Source organism: Meriones unguiculatus, chromosome 11, assembly GCF_030254825.1.
Source record: "Meriones unguiculatus strain TT.TT164.6M chromosome 11, Bangor_MerUng_6.1, whole genome shotgun sequence".
Taxonomy (NCBI): domain Eukaryota; kingdom Metazoa; phylum Chordata; class Mammalia; order Rodentia; family Muridae; genus Meriones; species Meriones unguiculatus.
In genome coordinates, this window is record NC_083359.1 from 110,416,511 (window position 1) to 110,435,635 (window position 19,125).

Sequence of the window (19,125 nt, forward strand, 5' to 3'; positions counted from 1 at the left end):
ATGGTCCTGGCGTTGTCCTCATTCAGTCCAGCAAGCTTCTATGATGATGACAACGACGATGATGATGTTTTCCAAGACAGGGTTTCTCTGCTTAGCCCTGGCTGTCCTGGACTCCTAGTAGACCAGGCTGGCCTCGAACTCACAGAGATCTGCCTGCCTCTGCCTCTGCTTGGATTAGAGGCGTGTGCCGCTCTGATCTTCCAGTATTCTGAGGACTGTGTGGACCACACGCAGCCTTTGGGAAGGAAATGTAACAGAGAATCACACACAGCCCAGACGCTGACACAGCCTGCTCCCATCCCTCGGAGGACAGGGGAAATGTCTGGACGCTCACTGAGAGGGCCTGTCATGCGTGGGCCCAGGGTGTGGGGACTTGCTGAGGCTGCAGGGGTGCAGAGGGCAGGAGCGGGTTCTCGGTTTAGGAGAGCAGAGCGCAGTGTCCTGATTTGACTTGCAGTGCTGTTTGGGGAAGCACAGTGCCTTCTGCTGCCACCACGTCAGCGGTCGGGAATGAAGACCTCTGCTGCCTGTGCATGGGGATTCTCAGGACTGCGGCAGGGACAAGGGAATAGGGGGGCTGAGGGGAGGCGGGGGCAACTGGTGGGCCCTCTCCAAGGTGTCCCTGGATTCTCCAGGTCCCTGCCCACCCATCAGCCCAAGCTGGGGGCCTAGGCCAGGGCTCTGAGGCTCGTGTAAAGCACAGGAGCAGAACTTCTGTTAAGGGGGTACAGAAGGGCTGGGCGGGCAGACGCCTAGTGTTTCCGGGGTGGGAGTTCCGGCTGCCCTCTAGTCAGGGGAAGGACAGAGAAAGGCTCCCAGTAAGAACTATCTCCACTCCTGTGCAGGCCCATGGCAAGGCACTCACTCTGACCCATGGGAAGGGTGCTAGCCACTGGTCGCTCTTGTCCTCAGATGGCTCTGGCCTTAGCTGGCCCTAGATGGAGGCCACCTGGGAACTGCCAAGGAGGTCCCTAACCATCCTTTCACCTGGCACGACTGTCGTGACGAGCTTGCCAAGAGAAGTGTTTGACCCTGAGACCCAGCTCCTGACGGGAGGGCCTGCTGCTTCTGCCTGAGGAAGGAAGGCAGAAGAGCCCACACTGTGAACCCCGTGCCCCGCCAAAACCTCAAGAATGCAGGTGGGCAGGCAAGTCCAGTCTGAGGAGCCAGGCCTGGCTTAAATTTCTGTTGGCTGGGCTTCCTGCTCCACTCTCCACACAGCTGACTGAGGTGAGTCTGAAGCCGCCCCTTCCCGGGGCTGGACCAGCATCCCCCAGGGGCGGCACAGTGAGGTTGTTTAGTTCTCTGCAGCTTCACAGGCCGCACACCTTTCCTCACATCTGTGAGGCACGAACAGGACTACATGTGGCCTGCTACCAGAGCAGCCTGCATGTGGCCAGAGAGCAGAAAGGCGGTGGGAGAGGGAAGGATGCAGCAGCAAGCCTGTGCCAGCTCCTGACCTCAGACCTCCCAGGACCCGCTTTCTCTCGTCTCCCTGGACCTGCACCTTTTGTGTGCCCGTCTCGTTGTGAGGGAAGGAAAGACAGAGAGGGCAACAGGCAGGGGAAGTAATGCAGGGGTCAGTCTTCATGGGCCCCTGGGACCCAGAATAATGCACTTGCATTCAGGCCCCATGCACCAGGCGGCTGGCAAGATCTGCCGTGGCAGGTGCGCAGAGTCTGATGGCAGCAAACCAGGTGGTTCTGGGAGAGGAGGGACTCAGATGCCTTCCGGGAACTGCGCTTTCTCGGGGCCGGTCTTCTTGGCATGTGTGTGAGGTCAGCCCTCCCTAGTCAGCTAATACTGCTGCAGGCCAAGAGGCTTAGGTGGGTCTCCATGACAACCGCTGCTGGCCTGCCTCCAGGGAGCTGTGGCTCAGCTCTAGGGACAAACACACACTCTGCAAACAGCGGCCCAGCGGGCTCTCTCCTCCAGTAAAACTTCCTGGAGAGGAAGCCCAGGAAGCACAGGAGCGGCCAGCAGTGGAAGAGGCAGAGGGAGGCTGAGGATGGAGCTCGCCCTTCCTCCCCTGCCGGTTTTTAGCCGCCAAACATCCTACTTTCTCTAGAAAAGATCAAGGCTCTCTTCTCCCAGACTGGGGAGCAGAAAGCAGGACCCTCACAGTGACAGTGACAGCGCCCCGAAGGCGGTGGACCTCAGGTAAGAGGGGGTCTCCCCAGAAGTGGCAGCTCTGGGCCCTCACAGGGAACAGCTAGCCACGCTTGGTGATGAGCTCTGAGGGGAGGCTGAGAACCAGAAAGTAGGCTGGACCCAGGTGGCCATGGGGACCCTCCAGTCCTCACCGATCCAAGGTGAGTGGACCCAGCCTGGGTCTCTCCTCGGAAGTTTGTGGAAGCCACAGCTATTGTCTACTCTGGGCTGAGAAAGCCAGCCTTGCTCTCCCCTGAGCCTTGCATGGGGAGAAGGCGAATCTTAAACCAGAGGATGCCATCCATCTGAGAAATGCAACTTGAGCACTTCTAAGGTGCAGAGCCAAGTTTGGGCACAAAGCAGGGACCAGGAACCCTGTGGTTCCCTCACAATGGAGGAGACTATTAGGTCCAGTAAGACACCAGAGGGAACCTGGGTGGAGGTGGGGAGGGCCCAATGGAGACGGCCTCGCTGTAACATTGGGATGAAGGGAGGGCTTCTCGGAGATTGTCCACTGTAGTCAGACCTGATGATCTGCACCTCAGCCTTAGGGTAGAGACCACTGATGGAGTCTCAGCAATCTACACACTCCTTCATTCACATATATTCTACCACCCATCCATCCACCCATCCTCCATCCACCCACCCACCCATCCATCCACCCATCTTCCATCCACCCACCCATCCATCCACCCACCCATCCACCCATCCTCCATCCACCCACCCACCCACCCACCCATCCACCCATCCTCCATCCACCCACCCATCCATCCACCCACCCATCCACCCATCCTCCATCCACCCATCCTCCATCCACCCACCCATCCATCCACCCACCCATCCACCCATCCTCCATCCACCCACCCATCCATCCACCCATCCTCTATCCACCCACCCATCCATCCACCCATCCTCCATCCACCCACCCATCCATCCACCCATCCTCCATCCACCCACTCATCCATCCACCCATCCTCCATCCACCCATCCTCCATCCACCCACCCATCCATCCACCCATCCTCCATCCACCCATCCTCCATCCACCCATCCTCCATCCACCCACCCATCCATCCACCCATCCTCCATCCACCCACCCATCCACCCATCCTCCATCCATCTATCCATCCTCCATCCATCTATTCATCCTCCATCCATCTATCCATCCTCCATCCATCTACCCATCCTCCATCCATCTACCCATTCATCTACTCATCCTCCACCCACCCACCCATCCATCCACCCATCCTCCATCTACCCACCCATCCATCTACCCATCCTCCATCCACCCACCCATCCATCCACCCATCCTCCATCCACCCACCCATCCATCCACCCATCCTCCATCCATCCACCCCCCCCTCCATCCATGCATGCATGCATCCATCCATCCATGGACCCATCTATCCACACATGCATCTAAGTATCCCTATACCCACCCATCCATCTACCCATCTGCCACCCTTCCATCTATCCACACATGCATGCATTGCATTCATCCATCGCCCACCCACTCATTTACCCGCACACTCACGGATTCATCCACCCAGTCCCTCCCTCCCTCCCTCCCTCCCTCCCTCCCTTATTCACTCACTCATTCTCACTCATCTACCCGTCCATCCAACAACCCACATGTCCAGATGCCCATGCGTCCATCTACCCCCCATCTCAGACGCTGGCATGCTGGGTCCCATGGCCGCTGAGATCCATGCTATCTCCATGGGGTGTAATACGGGTCAGGCTACAGGGAGCAGTTAACTCTTAGCGATTGTTTTGAGGGATGAGCAGGTCTTTGTCAGGTAATCTTAAGACCCACAGGCTAGGCCAGTTTACAGCTGGCCTGGTGGACTGTAGGTGATTATTTTTTTAATGCAGAAGGAACAAGGTCAACTGCAGCTTGTGAGGTTGACCTCGGGCCTGAGAAAACAGAGCCAGGAAGAGAATTAGTGAGAGAGGGGAGCCGTTCCACATGCTCTCTGCCAGGACCCAGGTCTGGCCGCAGCTCCACCAGGGAACCTGTGCTCTGCGGCCCGAGGGTCCCCGGAACAGAGCCCTCCCTGGCCTGCCGACGCTGCGGGAGCCCGGCTGTACGAGGAGAGCGCGCCGCCTGGTCGGCTCCTCTGGACCACTAAATCAGGGTCCTTCACCAAGGACCCCTTCGCTGTGCGGCACTGGTGCGCACAGTGGTCTAACTGCCTGCAGCCTGCGTCCTCTTGCCTTGGGGAGTCAGGGTAGGCTTGGGGCGTTTCTATGGTGAGAAGTCACTGTCCTCAGGGATGTCCAGAAATAGGCCAGAGGGGAGGCTCCGCTTGCGCGCAGAGGTGACGGTGTAATGAAGGGGGAAGGCGGCAGGTGCGAGGAGAGCGACGCCTAGCGGCAGCGGTGGAAATGGGGGCTTTTGCGTGCCCCGAGACACCTGCAGTTTCTCTGGAAGGAAAGGGGCTCAGCTCTGCCTCCAAAGCCACCAGATCGCAGGGCCTCAGAAGGCCTGGCTCCAGGTTGGGGTCAAGCTTGCGCCAAGCTGGGGGCAGGAAGTGGTGGTTGATAAGCGTTCCTTTCTGCTCTCCAGACCTTTGGGGGTCAGCAATAACACGTTTTCTGAGAAGTGTTCCTAAGTGAAACCACCAAAGCTGGGTTAGCGAAAACCAGCTCTGTAGAAAAGCAGCTGCTGAAACATCTGTGAAAACATGTGACACAGTGATAGCTGTGCTTCTCTAGGTGCAGGGAGGATGATGAAGTCTATCGACACGCCTAACAAACGCCGTGCTTCAGAGTAGTGGTGAGCACACGCCATTCCATAAATGGCGGCTGTGAGGACTGGGCTGTGAGGACTGGGCTGTGGTTACCCCCTCCTTGGCTGGAGGGACAGTAACAGGAGCTACGGACGGGCACGCCCGGGCCAGGTGGTGGCGATTCTACCTGGAGGAAATGCTGCGCTAAAATACTGCAGATCTACTCACGTGCATGCGGGCTTTGCCTGCATCTATGTGTGCTCTGTGTGTGGTTGGGCCTGTGGATATCAGAAGGGGCCTCAGATACCCCAGAACGTGAGCCGCTTTGTGGGTGCTGGTCCTCTGCCAGATCAGCAAGCGCTCTTAGCTGCACAGCTATCTCTCCAGACTGGAAATGCTACATTTCAAGTTAAAGGTGGTAGCAAAATTTTCCAAGTTCATTATTCCATTCTCTCAGGACCCCAGGGAGGGCCAGTGACAGCCACAGGGGACCAGCCTTATGATATATAAAGCTTTTGGCCAGGCTTCTCTGATTGTACAGGAAGCTGAAACAGCACCTTCACTGACCCATTACAGATGGGGAAACTGAGGCTCCAGTGATCTGGACATAGATAGGCTAGATGAGTCAGGGACAGCTGGCATTCTCTCCCTGGCCTCAGCATGTCTGAGGTTGTTCTCCTCAGAAGAGATCTGGGGAGAAAGAGGGAAGGAGCCACCAGCAGTGGGCTGCATCCATCCTGCCCCATCTCCCAGACACGGGAGACAGCCACCCTCCAGCACCCTCCCTCTGCCCCCCCCTCCCCAGACCACAGCACTAGGGTCTTTTCTGTCTTGGGACCCTCCGTGCCTCATCCTGACTGGCTTTCATTCTCTCCCTTCCTGACTGCGTCACCACAGGCAGGAGCAGATTGCTGTCTGGCAGGCAAGGCAGCACTCAGTGCAGAGCATTCTGGGATGGCCAACCCAGCATTGCACAGGACACGGCTTTGTGTGTCCCAGACATCCTGGGGAGTGTGCGACAGTGTGCTTACCCTGTATACATAGGCCTGGCTATCAGGGCAGATGGACAGTGAGCTCTCAGCGAGGGGTTCCGGGATGTCCCCTCGGATGGCCGCGCACTGAAGACAGGCGCCTCCACGTGGGCTGTCTCCTGCAGAGGAATCCCAGTGGCTTTCTCCAGAGACCCCAGCTCAGAATCTAGGGTGCTGAATTACGTCCTCCACCAAACCTATTCTTGAACACACACTTCTCAAGGGAGCCTCACACTTAGTGTAGTGGAAGGCATGGCACAGGCCCTAGGGCTGCTGGTGGAAGTGCGCCCAGCACACTGCCTGTGCCTGCTGGTGGAAGTGCGCCCAGCACACTGCCTGTGCCTGCTGGTGGAAGTGCGCGCGCCGCCATGCAGGGAAGCTGGAAAAAACACCAAATCCAACACCAAAGGACCTTAGATAGAGCAACTGGTTTTGCAAATGCTGGAGTTACACGTTTGTGTGCGTGTAAACACACATGTCTGTTGCTTGTCTGAGTGGTTGGAGTGTAAGCCTGCCCACACCCACAAACTCCAGCGTGGCCCCCTGACATTCTCCCAGACACTTGTGCCACTTTACTCCCTGGAAGCGCAATAGTCTCCCTAACCCCAGCTCAACTCAGTCCTCAAGCCCAGGCTTGTGCCTGAGGCTGTTAGTGAGGCTGAGTGGGGAGCAGGCCTCTACGGCAGGCTCTGAGGTCACCAGGGCCTGTCATAGGCTCCAGTGACGAGCTAGAGTATGAGGAGAGCCCCCAAGCCTGCCGGGGAGCTCTGCTTCCAAGGGGAGCAGCACCCCAGAGGGGGCGGTGAGGAGAGGGGGGCCACCGCCTCCCTGGGCAGGGAGGAGAGGGTGGCAGGCCACACACAGCCTGCTGGTCTGGAGTCCACCCTGGCTGGACTATCTGCAGAGTGGCCCTCCCTTCCTCCACCCTCCCTCTCCATCCTCTCACCCTAAGAACTTAATCTGGCTTGCTCCTCCAGCCTGCTGGACAGAGCAGCTGGCCCCAGGGACAGAAATAGCTGCTGTTCCATCAGGGCCCCTGTGAGTACGGAGGCAGGGCGAGCAAAGTTGAGACCACTTTCTCCTTTCCAGTGAGAGCCTCAAGATGGGCCACAGAGGTTTAGGTTCCCAGAACTCAGGGGCCCACCCAGCCTTAGTCCCTGAAAAAAAAATCTGCTGCTACAGGGCAGCTTGGGTCTCCAGGAGAATAGTGCTGGGTGGTCACTCCTGGGACCAGCTCTGGCTGAGATTGAATTCTTCCCTGTGTTCATTGGTCATTGTATGTCACTGCATGTCATTGTATACCATTGTGTGTCATTGTATGTCATTGCTTGTTGTTGTATGTCATTGTGTGTCATTGTGTGTCATTGCGTGTCATTGCATGTCATCTTTTGAAAACTGTCCATTTTATCAGCCCTCTTATTGACCATTATTTAATTTCTTGTTTAGTTTTTTAAAATTCTTTGTGTATTCTAGATATTAATTGTGTCACATGTGTAGCCATCACGTCAAAGGTTTTCTCCTATTCTGCAGACCCCTCCTTCTCCAAAGAAGCTTTTGAAATTTCATCAGGTTCCATTTCTTGGTTGTTGGCCTTATTTCCTGAGTAACTAGAGTCCTCCTGACAAAGTCTTGCTATGTGTTATGTACTTGTTTTTATCATTTTTTTTGGTTCTTATAATTTTCTACCTCCCTTTCTTATCCATCCTAACCCCTACTAACCCCCCAACACTAAGTAGGAGAGACAGAGCGTTAGAGGGGAAAGGGCCCCGTAGACCTTTGCAGGCGACTTCCTGCTGAGGAGGGTGTTGTTCCTTGGGGCAAGTTCAGTCTTTGTTGTCAGGATATCCAGTGGTCAACCAGCAAATCAGCAATAGCAGGACGGGCCAGCGGCGGCAGGGGCAGCAACAGAGGGAGCATGACGAGCTTGCAAATCTCCCCTTTACGCCCTCTCAGGAGGGACCAGATTAAACTATGTGCAGCTGGCACAAATCATGCCCCGGCCAGAGCACGAGACACATTGACGTCAGCTGCTGTGGACAGGCTGGAGCAGCCCCGTATCCCACACCTGGGATTAAAACAAGACCACAGTCACATAGCCTAACTGGGCTTTTGAAGACACCGGAATCCCCGGAATTCCCACTACAGCTGTGCTTGTGTCTGTACTGTTTTTTTCTCTAACAGCTGCAGAGTTTCTGGTTTCACAATGACCTGATTGGTCTGGAGTTGTTTTTACCCGATGTCCTGCTCAAGCAGCCCTCTGCACACTTGGACCACGGCTGGGTCGTCACACAGGCCCCATCTCTATCAGCCCTGCGTCTGACGTCTGCCCTTACTCTCTCCCCACCCACCCATAGCTCCTCTGAACCTGCACCCCATCTAATGCTTCCCCCCCCCGTAGATAACTGAGCATGCTCTTCACCAGTCACGGGGTCCCACGGAGAGCAGGGTCCTGAGTGCTGTCATGTCAGTGTCTCTGCACTGCTCTTGGTGAGTGCTTAGTGGAATAAGCATTCACCACTCATGGTGGTGAGTGGAGGGTTATCAGGGAACTGTCAGCCCACACATTTCTGAGTGTGTCATCCTTGGACGGGAGGCTGAGACAGCGTTTCCTTGTTGGATTGGCACAGGATCTAAGTATCTAAGGGTGCGTGTGTGTATACATGTGTGTTCCGTGTGTTGAAGGTGTATATATGTTGTGTGTTGTTTGCTCTATGTGTGTCTCTCTCTATATATGTTGTGTTGTTTGCTGTGTGTGTTGTATGTGTATGTATGTTGTGTGTTGTTTGTTCTGTGTGTGTCTCTATATATATATGTTGTGTGTTGTTTGCTCTGTGTGTTGTATGTGTATGTATGTTGTGTGTTTGCTCTGTGTGTTGTATGTGTATATATGTTGTGTTGTTTGCTCTGTGTGTTGCTTGTGTACATGTTGTGTTGTTTGCTGTGTTGAAGGTGTATATATGTTGTGTGTTGTTTGCTCTGTGTGTTGTATGTGTATGTATGTTGTGTGTTGTTGGCTTTATGTGTTTGTGTTGTGTGCGCTTCTCCCTCATGGATCACAGGGATATTGTGCTCAGCAGGTCCCATGTCCCGTTTCCTGCTTTGTTCAGGGTTAGTGAGATCTGGGGAGTGGTTTCTCGGGGTTCGGGCGCTGCAGTGTTTTCGGGTTTCTTATCGCCGTGGCTGCATGCATCATATCTACGCAATGTTCACAGCGAGCCACGCTTATTCACAACTGCTGCTCAAACGGCCTCTCTACTTCGTTTTCCATAATTAAAGAATTTTGCGCAAAGAGGCGATCCCGCACAGGTGTGTGTGTGGGGTGCAAAGGTTTTCAGCCGGGGCTTGGCTCTCCTCTCTCCTTGGTCTGCCGGGCTCTTCCCTAGCTGACACGGGGCCCAGGGAAGACCTGCTTCTTCGCTGTCTCCGCAGGACCATGTCCCTCATCCCTCGGCTCCGGTGGAATGACCCCCCGCCGCGGCTGTCAGCCCGGAGCCCGGCCGAGATGGTGCTGGAGACCCTCATGATGGAGCTGGCCGGGCAGCTGAGGGAGGTGGAGAGGCAGCAGAGGGAGCGCCGCCGCGCGGTCAAGAAGGTCTGCACGGGCGTGGACTACAGCTGGCTGGCCAGCACGCCCAGGCCCTCCTATGACCTGAGCCCCGCGGAGCGGCTGCAGCTGGAGGGCGTGTGTGCCCGGATCCACCCGTCCTACTGCGGGCCTGCCATCCTCAGGTGAGCCAGGCCTGGGGACCCTGCCGGCTCCAGAGAAGTTCACAGGCGCAGAACCGAGGGCTGCGAGGATCAGAGCCAGAGGGCACCGGGGGCCCAGATGCGTATTAGAGGGGGTAAGGTAGGAAAAGGAGCGGGAAAAGGCAAGTTGGACCCGGAGAGGCTGCGTCTGGGGCCTGCAGGTAGATCCTGGAGGCCCTCAGGCTATGGTGGGCGGGGCTCGGGCGGGGCGGGCGAGGCTCAGAGCCTCTTAAGCTCTGTGTTCTGCTGGGTGGTCATGAACCTGCATGCCAACAACAGCTCCTTTATCCTGTTTATCTTCAATGTCCCCTACTTCTCCTGCTGCATTTCCTCCTCCTCTTCTTTCTCTTCCAGCCCAGGCTAGTCTAGGCTGGTCCCAAATTCACAGCAATCTTGCTGCTTCAGCCTCAGTATTCTTTCTTTGGGACCTTTCCCAGGAAATCTGTAGAAAACTGGTATCCTAATTTTTCTTTTCTTCTTCTTTTAATAAATAATCTTTTTAAAAAGGCTTATTTATTTATTTTATGTAGATGAGTGCTCTTTCTGAGTGCATTAGATCCCAGTATAGATGGTTGGGAGCCACCATGTGGTTGCTGGCAATTGAACTCAGGACCTTTCCAAGAGCAGACAGCATTCGTAACCGCTGAGCCATCTCTCCAGCCCCAGCCCGTCTTAACTATTCTGTTTCAATCAACTTTGACACGGGTCTGAGTGTGTGGGGAAGAGGGACAGGTATGGCTCAGCAAGTGTGTGTGAGAGCCCAGGGCACCAAGTGTGTAAGGCTTCGGTACAACACGGTCTGGAACATGAACCACCTTCCTGAGGCTGTGGCCACCTAGCTCTGTCCTCCTAGAACTGGCAAAGTCACTCCAAAACAGGGACTTTTGACTCCAGAAGAACAGAAGTTTCTGCATTTCCCTTTGTAAAGGACAAATCTACACTTTGACCTTGACCCCTCCAATGTCCTCCAACACTCGCCCAGTGTGCCTCTTCCTCTAAAATTCCCCCCAAAGGAGGACTTTGCCCTTATTTCCCCTCTCGTTTTTTGTAGTCTTCTTGCTGGCTACCTTCCTTTTAGACTGAGGCCTCCCGTTTTTCTGATCCTATCTGATGGAGTTCCCTAAAACTATTTACTTCGGAAGAGAAGATGGAGCTGACATAGCACCCTAAGGGAACCCGGTCTGTCCGCCAAACCCACTGCACGGGGACTCCTTGCTGTGATGCCAAGGGCGGAGGAAGGCAGGGAGCAAATGGACGACCCTGAGCGCCAGAGAGAAATCTAGGCAGAGGAAACAGCTAGGGAGACACACAGGACCACGGAGGCCACCTGCGGCCTTCCTGGCCTTCCTCAGAAGAGGCAGCAGAGCGTCAGCAGAGCCCGAAGAGACCCGGGCTGGGGGAGATTTCTCAGTGACATAGTCTTGCGGGCACTTCAGGGCAGTCACAGGGCGGGTGGGGCAGGAGGAGGGGGGAAGGGAGAGCCTCCCACAGCCAGCTGAGGTCGCCGTCAGCCTCAGGCTCCTGCCTAGGGGAACCAGCTTGTGAAGTGTTGCCTTTCACAGACAGGGTCGTAGAGGCTCAGTGTAGAGGTGGACGGAGCTGGGATTCGAGCTCAGGATGGACGGGTCGAGAGCAGGGCGGGGAGTTGCTGCAGGGGGTGCTCAGACATCACGTCCCCGCAGGTTCCGGCAGCTGCTGGCCGAGCGCGAGCCGGAGGTGCAGGAGGTGGCCCGGCTCTTCCGCTCGGCGCTGCAGGAGGCCCTGGAGAAGATGAAGCAGGAGGAGGAGGCCCACAGGCTCACGCGCCAGTGGAGCCTGCGGCCCCGCGGCAGCCTGTCCTCCCTGAAGACCCGCGCCCGCATCGCGCCCGTCGCCAGCGACATCCGCACCATCTCGGAGGACGTGGAGCGCGGCGCGCCGCCCCCGCCGCGCACCTGGAGCATGCCGGAGTTCAGGGCGCCCCAGGCCGACTGACCGCCGGCGGCCACCTGCGGAGCGGTGCTGGAGCCTCCCCACCCGCCCAGACCCGGCCAGCACCGCCCACCCCAGAGGGCGCGGACTGGCCTCCAGACCAGTCCCTGCTCCTGCCTGATAGTGACACCAGCGGGCTCCTCCCCATCTCTTCCCACGGTCCGGAACAGGGAACAAGTGTCTGTCCCTTTGACAAGGCCTGCATCCTTGCCCCAACTTCCGGGATGCCCCATCTATCCTACCCATTCAGGGCACCTTTGCTGATGACACTCACTGCAAGGGAACCCAGCCTTGGGGTCCAGGACTGCTGGTGGGGGCCACAGAGACTGTACGACCCTCTGTCCAGCCAGCGAGTGAAGGATGGAGTTTTCTCGGGGTCTCGCTGCTTTTGCCTTAACTCTGATGCGTCCAGCGTGGGCTGTTCCTGCCTCCGAGTCCTTGAATACCGGGTTATGACGGGGCAGGACCAATGACTGTATCTCCAACCGCTGCGGTCTTACCCGTTCCTTACCACCGCATGGGTTAGGGTGGTTAGGTAGGGTCATCACGTGGAGTCAGGGCTTAGAAGCCTTCAGACCTCCTGCTGGAGCCGAGGCCTCTGAAGTCCGGGGATCCTCCTGTCCACACCTACTCTCCAGCTTTCTCTAGGAAGTGAGGTCACCTCTAACGCCTGAGCAAACCAGTCCCAGGCATCTTCCTGCTCTAACCGATGGCACTAGCCCACACACTCTAGGGTAGAAGTGGGGTTCAGGGGAGAGTGTGTCCCCAGTACCCAGAAAACACAAGTGAACCTTTTAATAGCCTAATAAAAATCTCAGGGGAGGAAAATCAGCAGGTAATGCAAGTAGTCCCCGGCTCAGTGGGAAGTCTCTGCCTTACCTCTCCTCTTTCTTCCTTCCTTGCTTCCTTCTTTCCTGCCTCCCTCCTTCTACTCCTCTTTCAAGACAGGGCCTCTTTACATGGCTTGCTGGTTAACTGATTCTCCTGCTTTAGCCTCCTGAGCGCTGAGGTACAGAACGGGTATTTCTCTTAAATGACCTGGTTTTGGTACATCAATGGCATCTGGATAGAATGAGAGGATGACACAATCGTCTTAGCCACCGCTGTCAGGATGAAGGAGCTGATTGGCTCGTTAGTATAATCACTTCTAAATAAAAACACCTTTCATTGAAAGACACTGAGCTCACTGTTGCCAAACTGTGAATGGAATTTCAAAGTGGCCTGTGTTGTGTGATGGGGGTTCACTTCGATTCAGGGGGTTTGTGGATCATTCCACGGTGACACCAAGAACTGGAAAGGCTTTGAAACAAACAAGCACACAGCTGGGAAGAAATGCGGAGGGCTTGGGAGCTTGTGGGGCCCTCGGCGAGGTCCTCACAGGCTGGATATGCCTAGAGAGAGGTTCAGAGGAGTCCTCAGAAGACTGATTCTCCTTCCGGGTCTCTGCTCTCCTCAAACAGAAGGAAAACCTGAGGTGGGGAACTTGCTGCAGTGGCTGCTGTGCCGCCAGCCTGTCAGTACTGCCTGCTGTGTCCCATCTCCACTGTGACACTAAAGCCTGCCCAGAGCCTGGCCTCTGCACCCGGGCTGTTAAAGGGACTAATGGCCACGCTGCCATTTCTACTTAAAAAACCCAGGGACAGCAAATGAAAGAGTCTAATGCAGAAGTGGTGGGCTGGGGCGGGAGGGCCCGGGACAAAGATGGATCCTCTGCTGTGGCAAAGAGTTCCACCTGAGATGGGCTGCAGCTGCACCCCCCCAGGACTGCATTTTATTTGTGGTGCTTCTTACTTGTTCTGAAAAGTTTCAAGTCCTGAAAGTAAAGGGAGCTTTAATAGTTATTAATATGTACTTCATATATTAATAGCTAATATTTCATGTTTAAATATATCAATTCAAAATTTTGGCAGATACTTTAATATGAATCCCAGATAAGATTCTTCACTCTTGAACACTTCAGTGTGCTCTGCAAAAGAGAACATTCCAGAAGTTGGGGTTAAAAAATATAGAAGGCTGGGTATGGTGGCACAGGCCTTTAGTCCCAGCACTCAGGAGGCAGAGGCAGGCAGATCTCTGAGTTTGAAGGCCAGCCTGGTCTACACAGTGAGCTCCAGGCCAGCCAGGGCTACACAGAGAAACCCTGTCTTGCAACACACACACACACACACACACACACACACACACTGCTGTTTAAACTGCTAATACAATTAACACAAACTTTCATATTATCTAATACCTAGTCCACACTGAAACTATCCACACTTTTCCCGACATATGACTCCTGCATTTTGTTTCTGAGAGTGCGGGTCTCATCAAATCCCACACATCCACACAGCGATCAGAAAAGTGTGATTTAGTAATACTCAGTCATATAGTGTCCTGTAACTCTACAATGGAGTATTGTTTATGAGAAACAGTAAGTTGATAAAAGACAATGACCCTGAGAGTGAGCTAAAACTGCTCTCTGCTCACATTCTCAGAGTCTCTTCAGCTCAGCCAGGATGCTCTAACACCTGCAGAGCAATGTCTACAACTGGAGTGAGACAGAATGGCATGATGTGGGCACTCTCTGCAGCTTGGGGTGGGACAGGCAAGAACAGCGTCACAACACCCAGCACATTCTGTGTCTCCTCAAGTGCAAGATCATACCGTGAGTTTAAAAAGTTACTAGGGACTGAGATGTAGCCACAGTGGAGGCCAGACAGCGGTTTCAGGGAGAAGGTTCTCTGCTGTGTAATTATATAGAGAGTAACTTTCAGTAACATTAATCTCTTGTTCTCTGACTTTAGATTTTTAATTCTTTCATAAACGAAGAAAATAGCAAAAAGTGCCAACCATTTGTAGCAGTAAATAGGTTTCTACTATTGGCACTGCAGGTGGGGGCACATGCTTGCTTGTTTCAATACTAGGGGGCCTCCCAGTACACACGAGTTACACCCAAGGTGGAAGAATGGGTGGGGATAAGCAGCCCTAACAAACCACAGTCCTGTAGTGTCATCTCTCAGGTTCTGCCTGCATGCTCGCTTTAAGCCACAGACAGCCACAGTTCTTTCAAGTCCCATGGAAAGTTGTCTTTCAGGCTACAAAATGTCCAAGAGTTGTTTACAGTCTTAAGAGAAAGGAAATGTCTTGCTTCCAAAACACTGTACTTGTGGAGATCTCTGGCACTCTGTGAGATCTGGGTTCATCTGCCTTACCGGTGCCGTCGTGAGCTTGCACTGGGAGGTCTGAGGTCTGCCATGCCTGCCAGCAAGCTGAGAGCATGGGATGCTGGGCTGGGCTGGCAAAATGCCTTCTTGCTCCATGAGGCTGGTGGCCTGGGCAACTACCGGGCTGGATGTCGGGAATACTATCTGAGTTCACATCTTCAGGGATCAGCTGAGTGGGGACTGTGCCCGTGCCTGAAGGACAGGTTGTGGAGAACACACCTGATTTGAAGGATTAGGGTGTGCTCCCCTTGTAGGCGGGGAAGCTGAGCCTGATCTGGAAGCTCTTGCTCTGGGGGCTCTTGGGGTTGTGCCGTGGGGACTCCATCTGTTATTAAAGAAGTTGCTGGACCAGGCTGCAGGCTGCTGCCTCTGTGTCAAGGCCCAGCAGAGGTGACCCGTACACCCCACGGACCTTGCTTAGGCTGTTGCCACTTCTACACCACCTGCTCTGTCTATGCATTTCCCAAACTTTATCAGAACGGTGTTTCGACTCACGTTCATTTACTGCCTTTGGGAGCTCACCCCTGGAAAACTTATTATTTTAAACAATGGAGAGAAGACAGAAGGACACCTCCATGACTGGTACTGAAAACATTTACTCATTTCTAATTAAAAAATGAAAAAACGATTCGCAGAAGAGGAAATGAACGTCGTATTTAAAAAAAAAAAAAGATTTATTTATTACATATACAAGTGTTCTGCTGCATGTGTGCCTGAACGCCAGAAGAGGGCACCAGATCTCATTATAGATGGTTGTGAGCCACCATGTGGTTGCTGGGAATTGAACTCAGGACCTCTGGAAGAGCAGCCGGTGCTCTTAACCTCCGAACCATCTCTCCAGGCCAGAACGTTGTAATGTTTAAAAAACTGTCTACCGGGATGCAAAGTAAATAACCTGTGGTTAATATAAAAAAGTAAGAACTATTAAAAACTGTCTACCGGGAAGTCGGAGAACATAAGCTGCGACCTGAAATCCGCGCCCTCAGGGGTGGCACCGTGCTGCACTCCGGGAAAAAGTCGCAGCTGCTGCCTACACCTGTGAGAGGCCGCGGGTCAGGCCGTCAGGATCCGAGGCCGAGGAAGACGCCGGCGCACTCAGCCGCCAGACGCCACACCGCGGGTACGACGCAGCTGCCAGAGACGAACCGCAAGGAAATACCCCACGGTAAAGGACCTGGGCCTCCGGTCCCGGGGAGCTTCCGCCATCTGCCCCGGTGCCTGAGGCCGGGCTGCTCCCCACGCGCGGACCGGCTCGGAGGGCCGCGGCCCGACCGGAACCCCACACAGCGCTCCCAACCGGGAGCCGCCCGTAGGGCCCCACCCCACAGGGACCCGAAAGCGCCTCGGCCCCGCCCCCAGGGCGGCGGCTCTGCGGGGCGTGCGCAGGCGCGCCCGGAAGTCCCGCCCCGCCGCAGTCAGGCCGGCCGGCCCGGGACCCTGAGGCTCGCGGGCGTCGCCTCCCCGAGGCTCGGCGTCTGCGGGGCGTGTCCGTCGGTCCTGGCGAACAAGCCGCGGAGGTGGCCGACACTGGTGTCAGCGCCACGGGTGGGAACGGTGCGCGGGAGCCCCCCGTGCTGGCCGGGAGGCGAGGGTTCAGCTCACGGCCACACCGTTTGAACACTCGCTGGAAGCTGTGCCTTGCCCCGGAAATGATACGCACGTTCTTACGTTTTGCGTTCACTCTTGGGAGCGTTGAGCCTCTGCATTCCCGGAGCTACCTATTCCGAGAACTCCGACTTACGGGAAGAAAAGGAACTGTAACTGCAGAGAGCTCAGGTCAAGTTTTTGTCTCGTGGACGGCAGAACTGTTGAAGCTAGGAAAAAAGTTTGAAATGAGTGCCCGTGGGAGCCAGCAGTAGTAAAACCACCTTGAAAACGTGCGTTATTTTGAGACATTCTCAGGTGTTCCCCTCCCAGACGTTTTGGAATTAAAAAAATTGTTTTTGGTGTGTGAGAGTTTTGCCTGCGTGGAGGACTGTGTAGACATCGGTTCCTGGCGCCCACAGAGGCCACATGGCCTTGGATCCGCTGGAACCTGAGTTCCAGACGGTTGTGAGCCACCATGTAGGTTTTTGGGATTGAACTCACGTCCTCTAGAAGAGTAGCCAGGGCTCAGCCGCTGAGCCATCTTTCTTTATACCCTCTTCAATAGGCTTTTTTTTTTTTTTTTCTGTTTCATTTATTATTATTATTACCTTTGTTGAAAACTAAGACATACGCATGCACCTTGGCTCTGTCCCTCAGACCCTGTCACGGGCTGGTCTTAACATCACTGTTTGGACGTCACCATACACTGACCCACTGGAATGGCTTCAGGGGCTGCTAACTAGGTCTCCTCTGCGGTTCTTGCTGGGGGCCTGCATGCAGCTGTTATCTTTCATAAAAGTAGTGTTTTCTGAGGTCACAGCAGAAGCACAGCACACACAGTAGCCCGTCAGTCCCCGCTGCCCACGGCACCATCCCATCACCCACCCACAGCGGGAAGACAGCTTAGGAATGTTCCCTCTGCTGAACTGTGTGCATCAGCTGCTCACTACAGGGCGCAGGACTGTAGTCCAGGCTCCCCTAGCTCTCTCCAGAGCTAACCAGCCACATGGCGGAATGTAGATCCGTATAAATGGTTTAAGTTATGAGCTAGTCAGAGGAGGGCCTAGCTGTATGGCCTGGGTATGTGTACATTATATGTATTCTGAGTCTCATGAGTTATGATTCTGGGAGCTTGGGGCTGGGAGGAAAAACAACACTTCCAGATCATTCTGGGGCATGACCCTAGCACCTTGACTTTTTCAAAGAGATGAAGAGATTTCTTGGCTTCCAGAAGCCAGTCAGTTAAGTTGTTTCTACGTAAAACCAGCAGTTTATGTGTACGAATGCTTTGCTTGCATGTCTGTGCACCACATGAATGCAGTGCCTACAGAGGCTACAAGCGGGCATCGGACCCCTTAGAACTTGAGTTACAGGTGGTTGTGAGCCACCATGTAGTGGTGGAAACGGAAACTGGGTTATCTGAGAGCGGTCAGGGTCTTAACTGCCAAATCCTCTCTCCAGCTCCATGTTTGGTTTTTAAGATTAATTTTTGGTTATGTGCATCTGTGAGCATTTGTGTGACGGTGTGTGCAGGTGTCTTCCGAGGACATCAGATCCCTGGGGCTGGAGTACAGGGCATGGGCACTGTGGACAGAATTCAGGTTCTCTGGAAGAGCAGCGAGCACTGTTATCCACTGAGCCATCTCTGCATTTCCAGGGTCTGTTTCTTCTATAAGTTAAGCACCAACTGCAAGAGCATGGACATCCTCTCAGGGAGAGCCAAAGTGGCCCTTGTCCTTCTGTGCTTAAGAGCCAGCTGTGCATGAGCAGCGCAAGATGGCCTTGTAGTGAGAACTTTAAAAACACAGGAATGTTATGTGAATGTTTTTGCTGTAGCCCCAGGTGTGGGATATGGTGCTGCTCCAGATTGTCCACAGCAGCTGACTATGATTTGCCTCGTGCTCTAGCAGGGGCGTGATTTTGCCAGCTGCCTCTAGTTTCTGGAATGTATGACATTTGGAATTCTGGGACTCTTGAGGGGGTATATAAATGTGAGAGGGGCTGGGAGTTGCTGCTGCTCCTGCTGCTGTTGGCTGGCTGCTGGTTGTTGTTGCAGTTTGTCAAGTCCTGCACAAGAAGACAAGAAGAAACTGAATATCATGATGGGGAAGATCGAACTGTCCCAAAAAGCTTGATCCCCCTAATCAGTAGGAAGTAGTCTAACAATAATGATATCTCCTTCCCTCTCTACCTGCTTTCTCTCCTAACTAGTGGTGGTGTTGGTGGGGTTTGGAAGGGTGATAAGGAACCCACACATTAGCCAACACTGGCTACATGGCATAGCTTGCATTCCCAATCAGGGCAGGTTGGCAGGTGTCATTACGGAGTTGAAAGGACAGGTCATGGCTTGTATTTACACTTAGGCCCAAAGGACCAGTGGTTTAAACCTGAATGCTGTGACCCTTTAATAAGGTTCCTCATGTTCTGGTGACCCTCAACCATAAACTTATTTCTGTTCGTAAGTTTAATTTTGCTGGTTATGAAGTGTAATGCAAATATCTGTGCTTTCTGATGGTCTTAAGCAACTGCTGTGAAAGGGTCATTTGACCCCTGAAGGGGTTGTGACCCCCAGATAGAAAAGCACTGCAATAGAGAGACAAGAACCCGGTCATTTCTGGTAACAAGGTACGCAGGAAACTCAACGTGTGCCATTTTCTGGTCAACCTATGACTTTAAAAGTTCTTCCAAAAGAACAGAAG

General features: G+C 54.2%; 1 protein-coding gene and 1 long non-coding RNA gene across 2 annotated transcripts; one reads left to right on the top strand and one right to left on the bottom strand.

Annotated features, from left to right (window-relative positions):
- Nucleotides 1–1,799: 1,799 nt before the first annotated feature.
- On the top strand, nt 1,800–12,798 carry Rd3 (RD3 regulator of GUCY2D). Its single transcript, XM_021664039.2, has 3 exons — nt 1,800–2,160; nt 9,342–9,641; nt 11,342–12,798. The coding sequence occupies exons 2-3, from the start codon at nt 9,346–9,348 to the stop codon at nt 11,631–11,633; spliced, it is 588 nt and encodes a 195-aa protein (XP_021519714.1). The 5' UTR covers nt 1,800–2,160; nt 9,342–9,345; the 3' UTR covers nt 11,634–12,798.
- Nucleotides 12,799–15,504: 2,706 nt separating this feature from the next.
- Nucleotides 15,505–16,452, bottom strand: LOC132646514 (uncharacterized). The gene is made up of 2 exons (XR_009584813.1): nt 15,807–16,452; nt 15,505–15,710 (listed from the first exon to the last, which is right to left on the bottom strand). It is a non-coding gene; the product is annotated as an uncharacterized LOC132646514 (long non-coding RNA).
- Between the last annotated feature and the right edge of the window lie 2,673 nt (nt 16,453–19,125).

What these genes read in the sequence shown, in the direction of transcription:
- Rd3 (XM_021664039.2), top strand. Translation starts at nt 9,346, where the DNA reads ATGTCCCTCATCCCTCGGCTCCGGTGGAATGACCCCCCGCCGCGGCTG. An exon ending in TGCGGGCCTGCCATCCTCAG is followed by an intron (nt 9,642 to 11,341) that starts GTGAGCCAGGCC and finishes ACGTCCCCGCAG; the next exon opens with GTTCCGGCAGCTGCTGGCCG.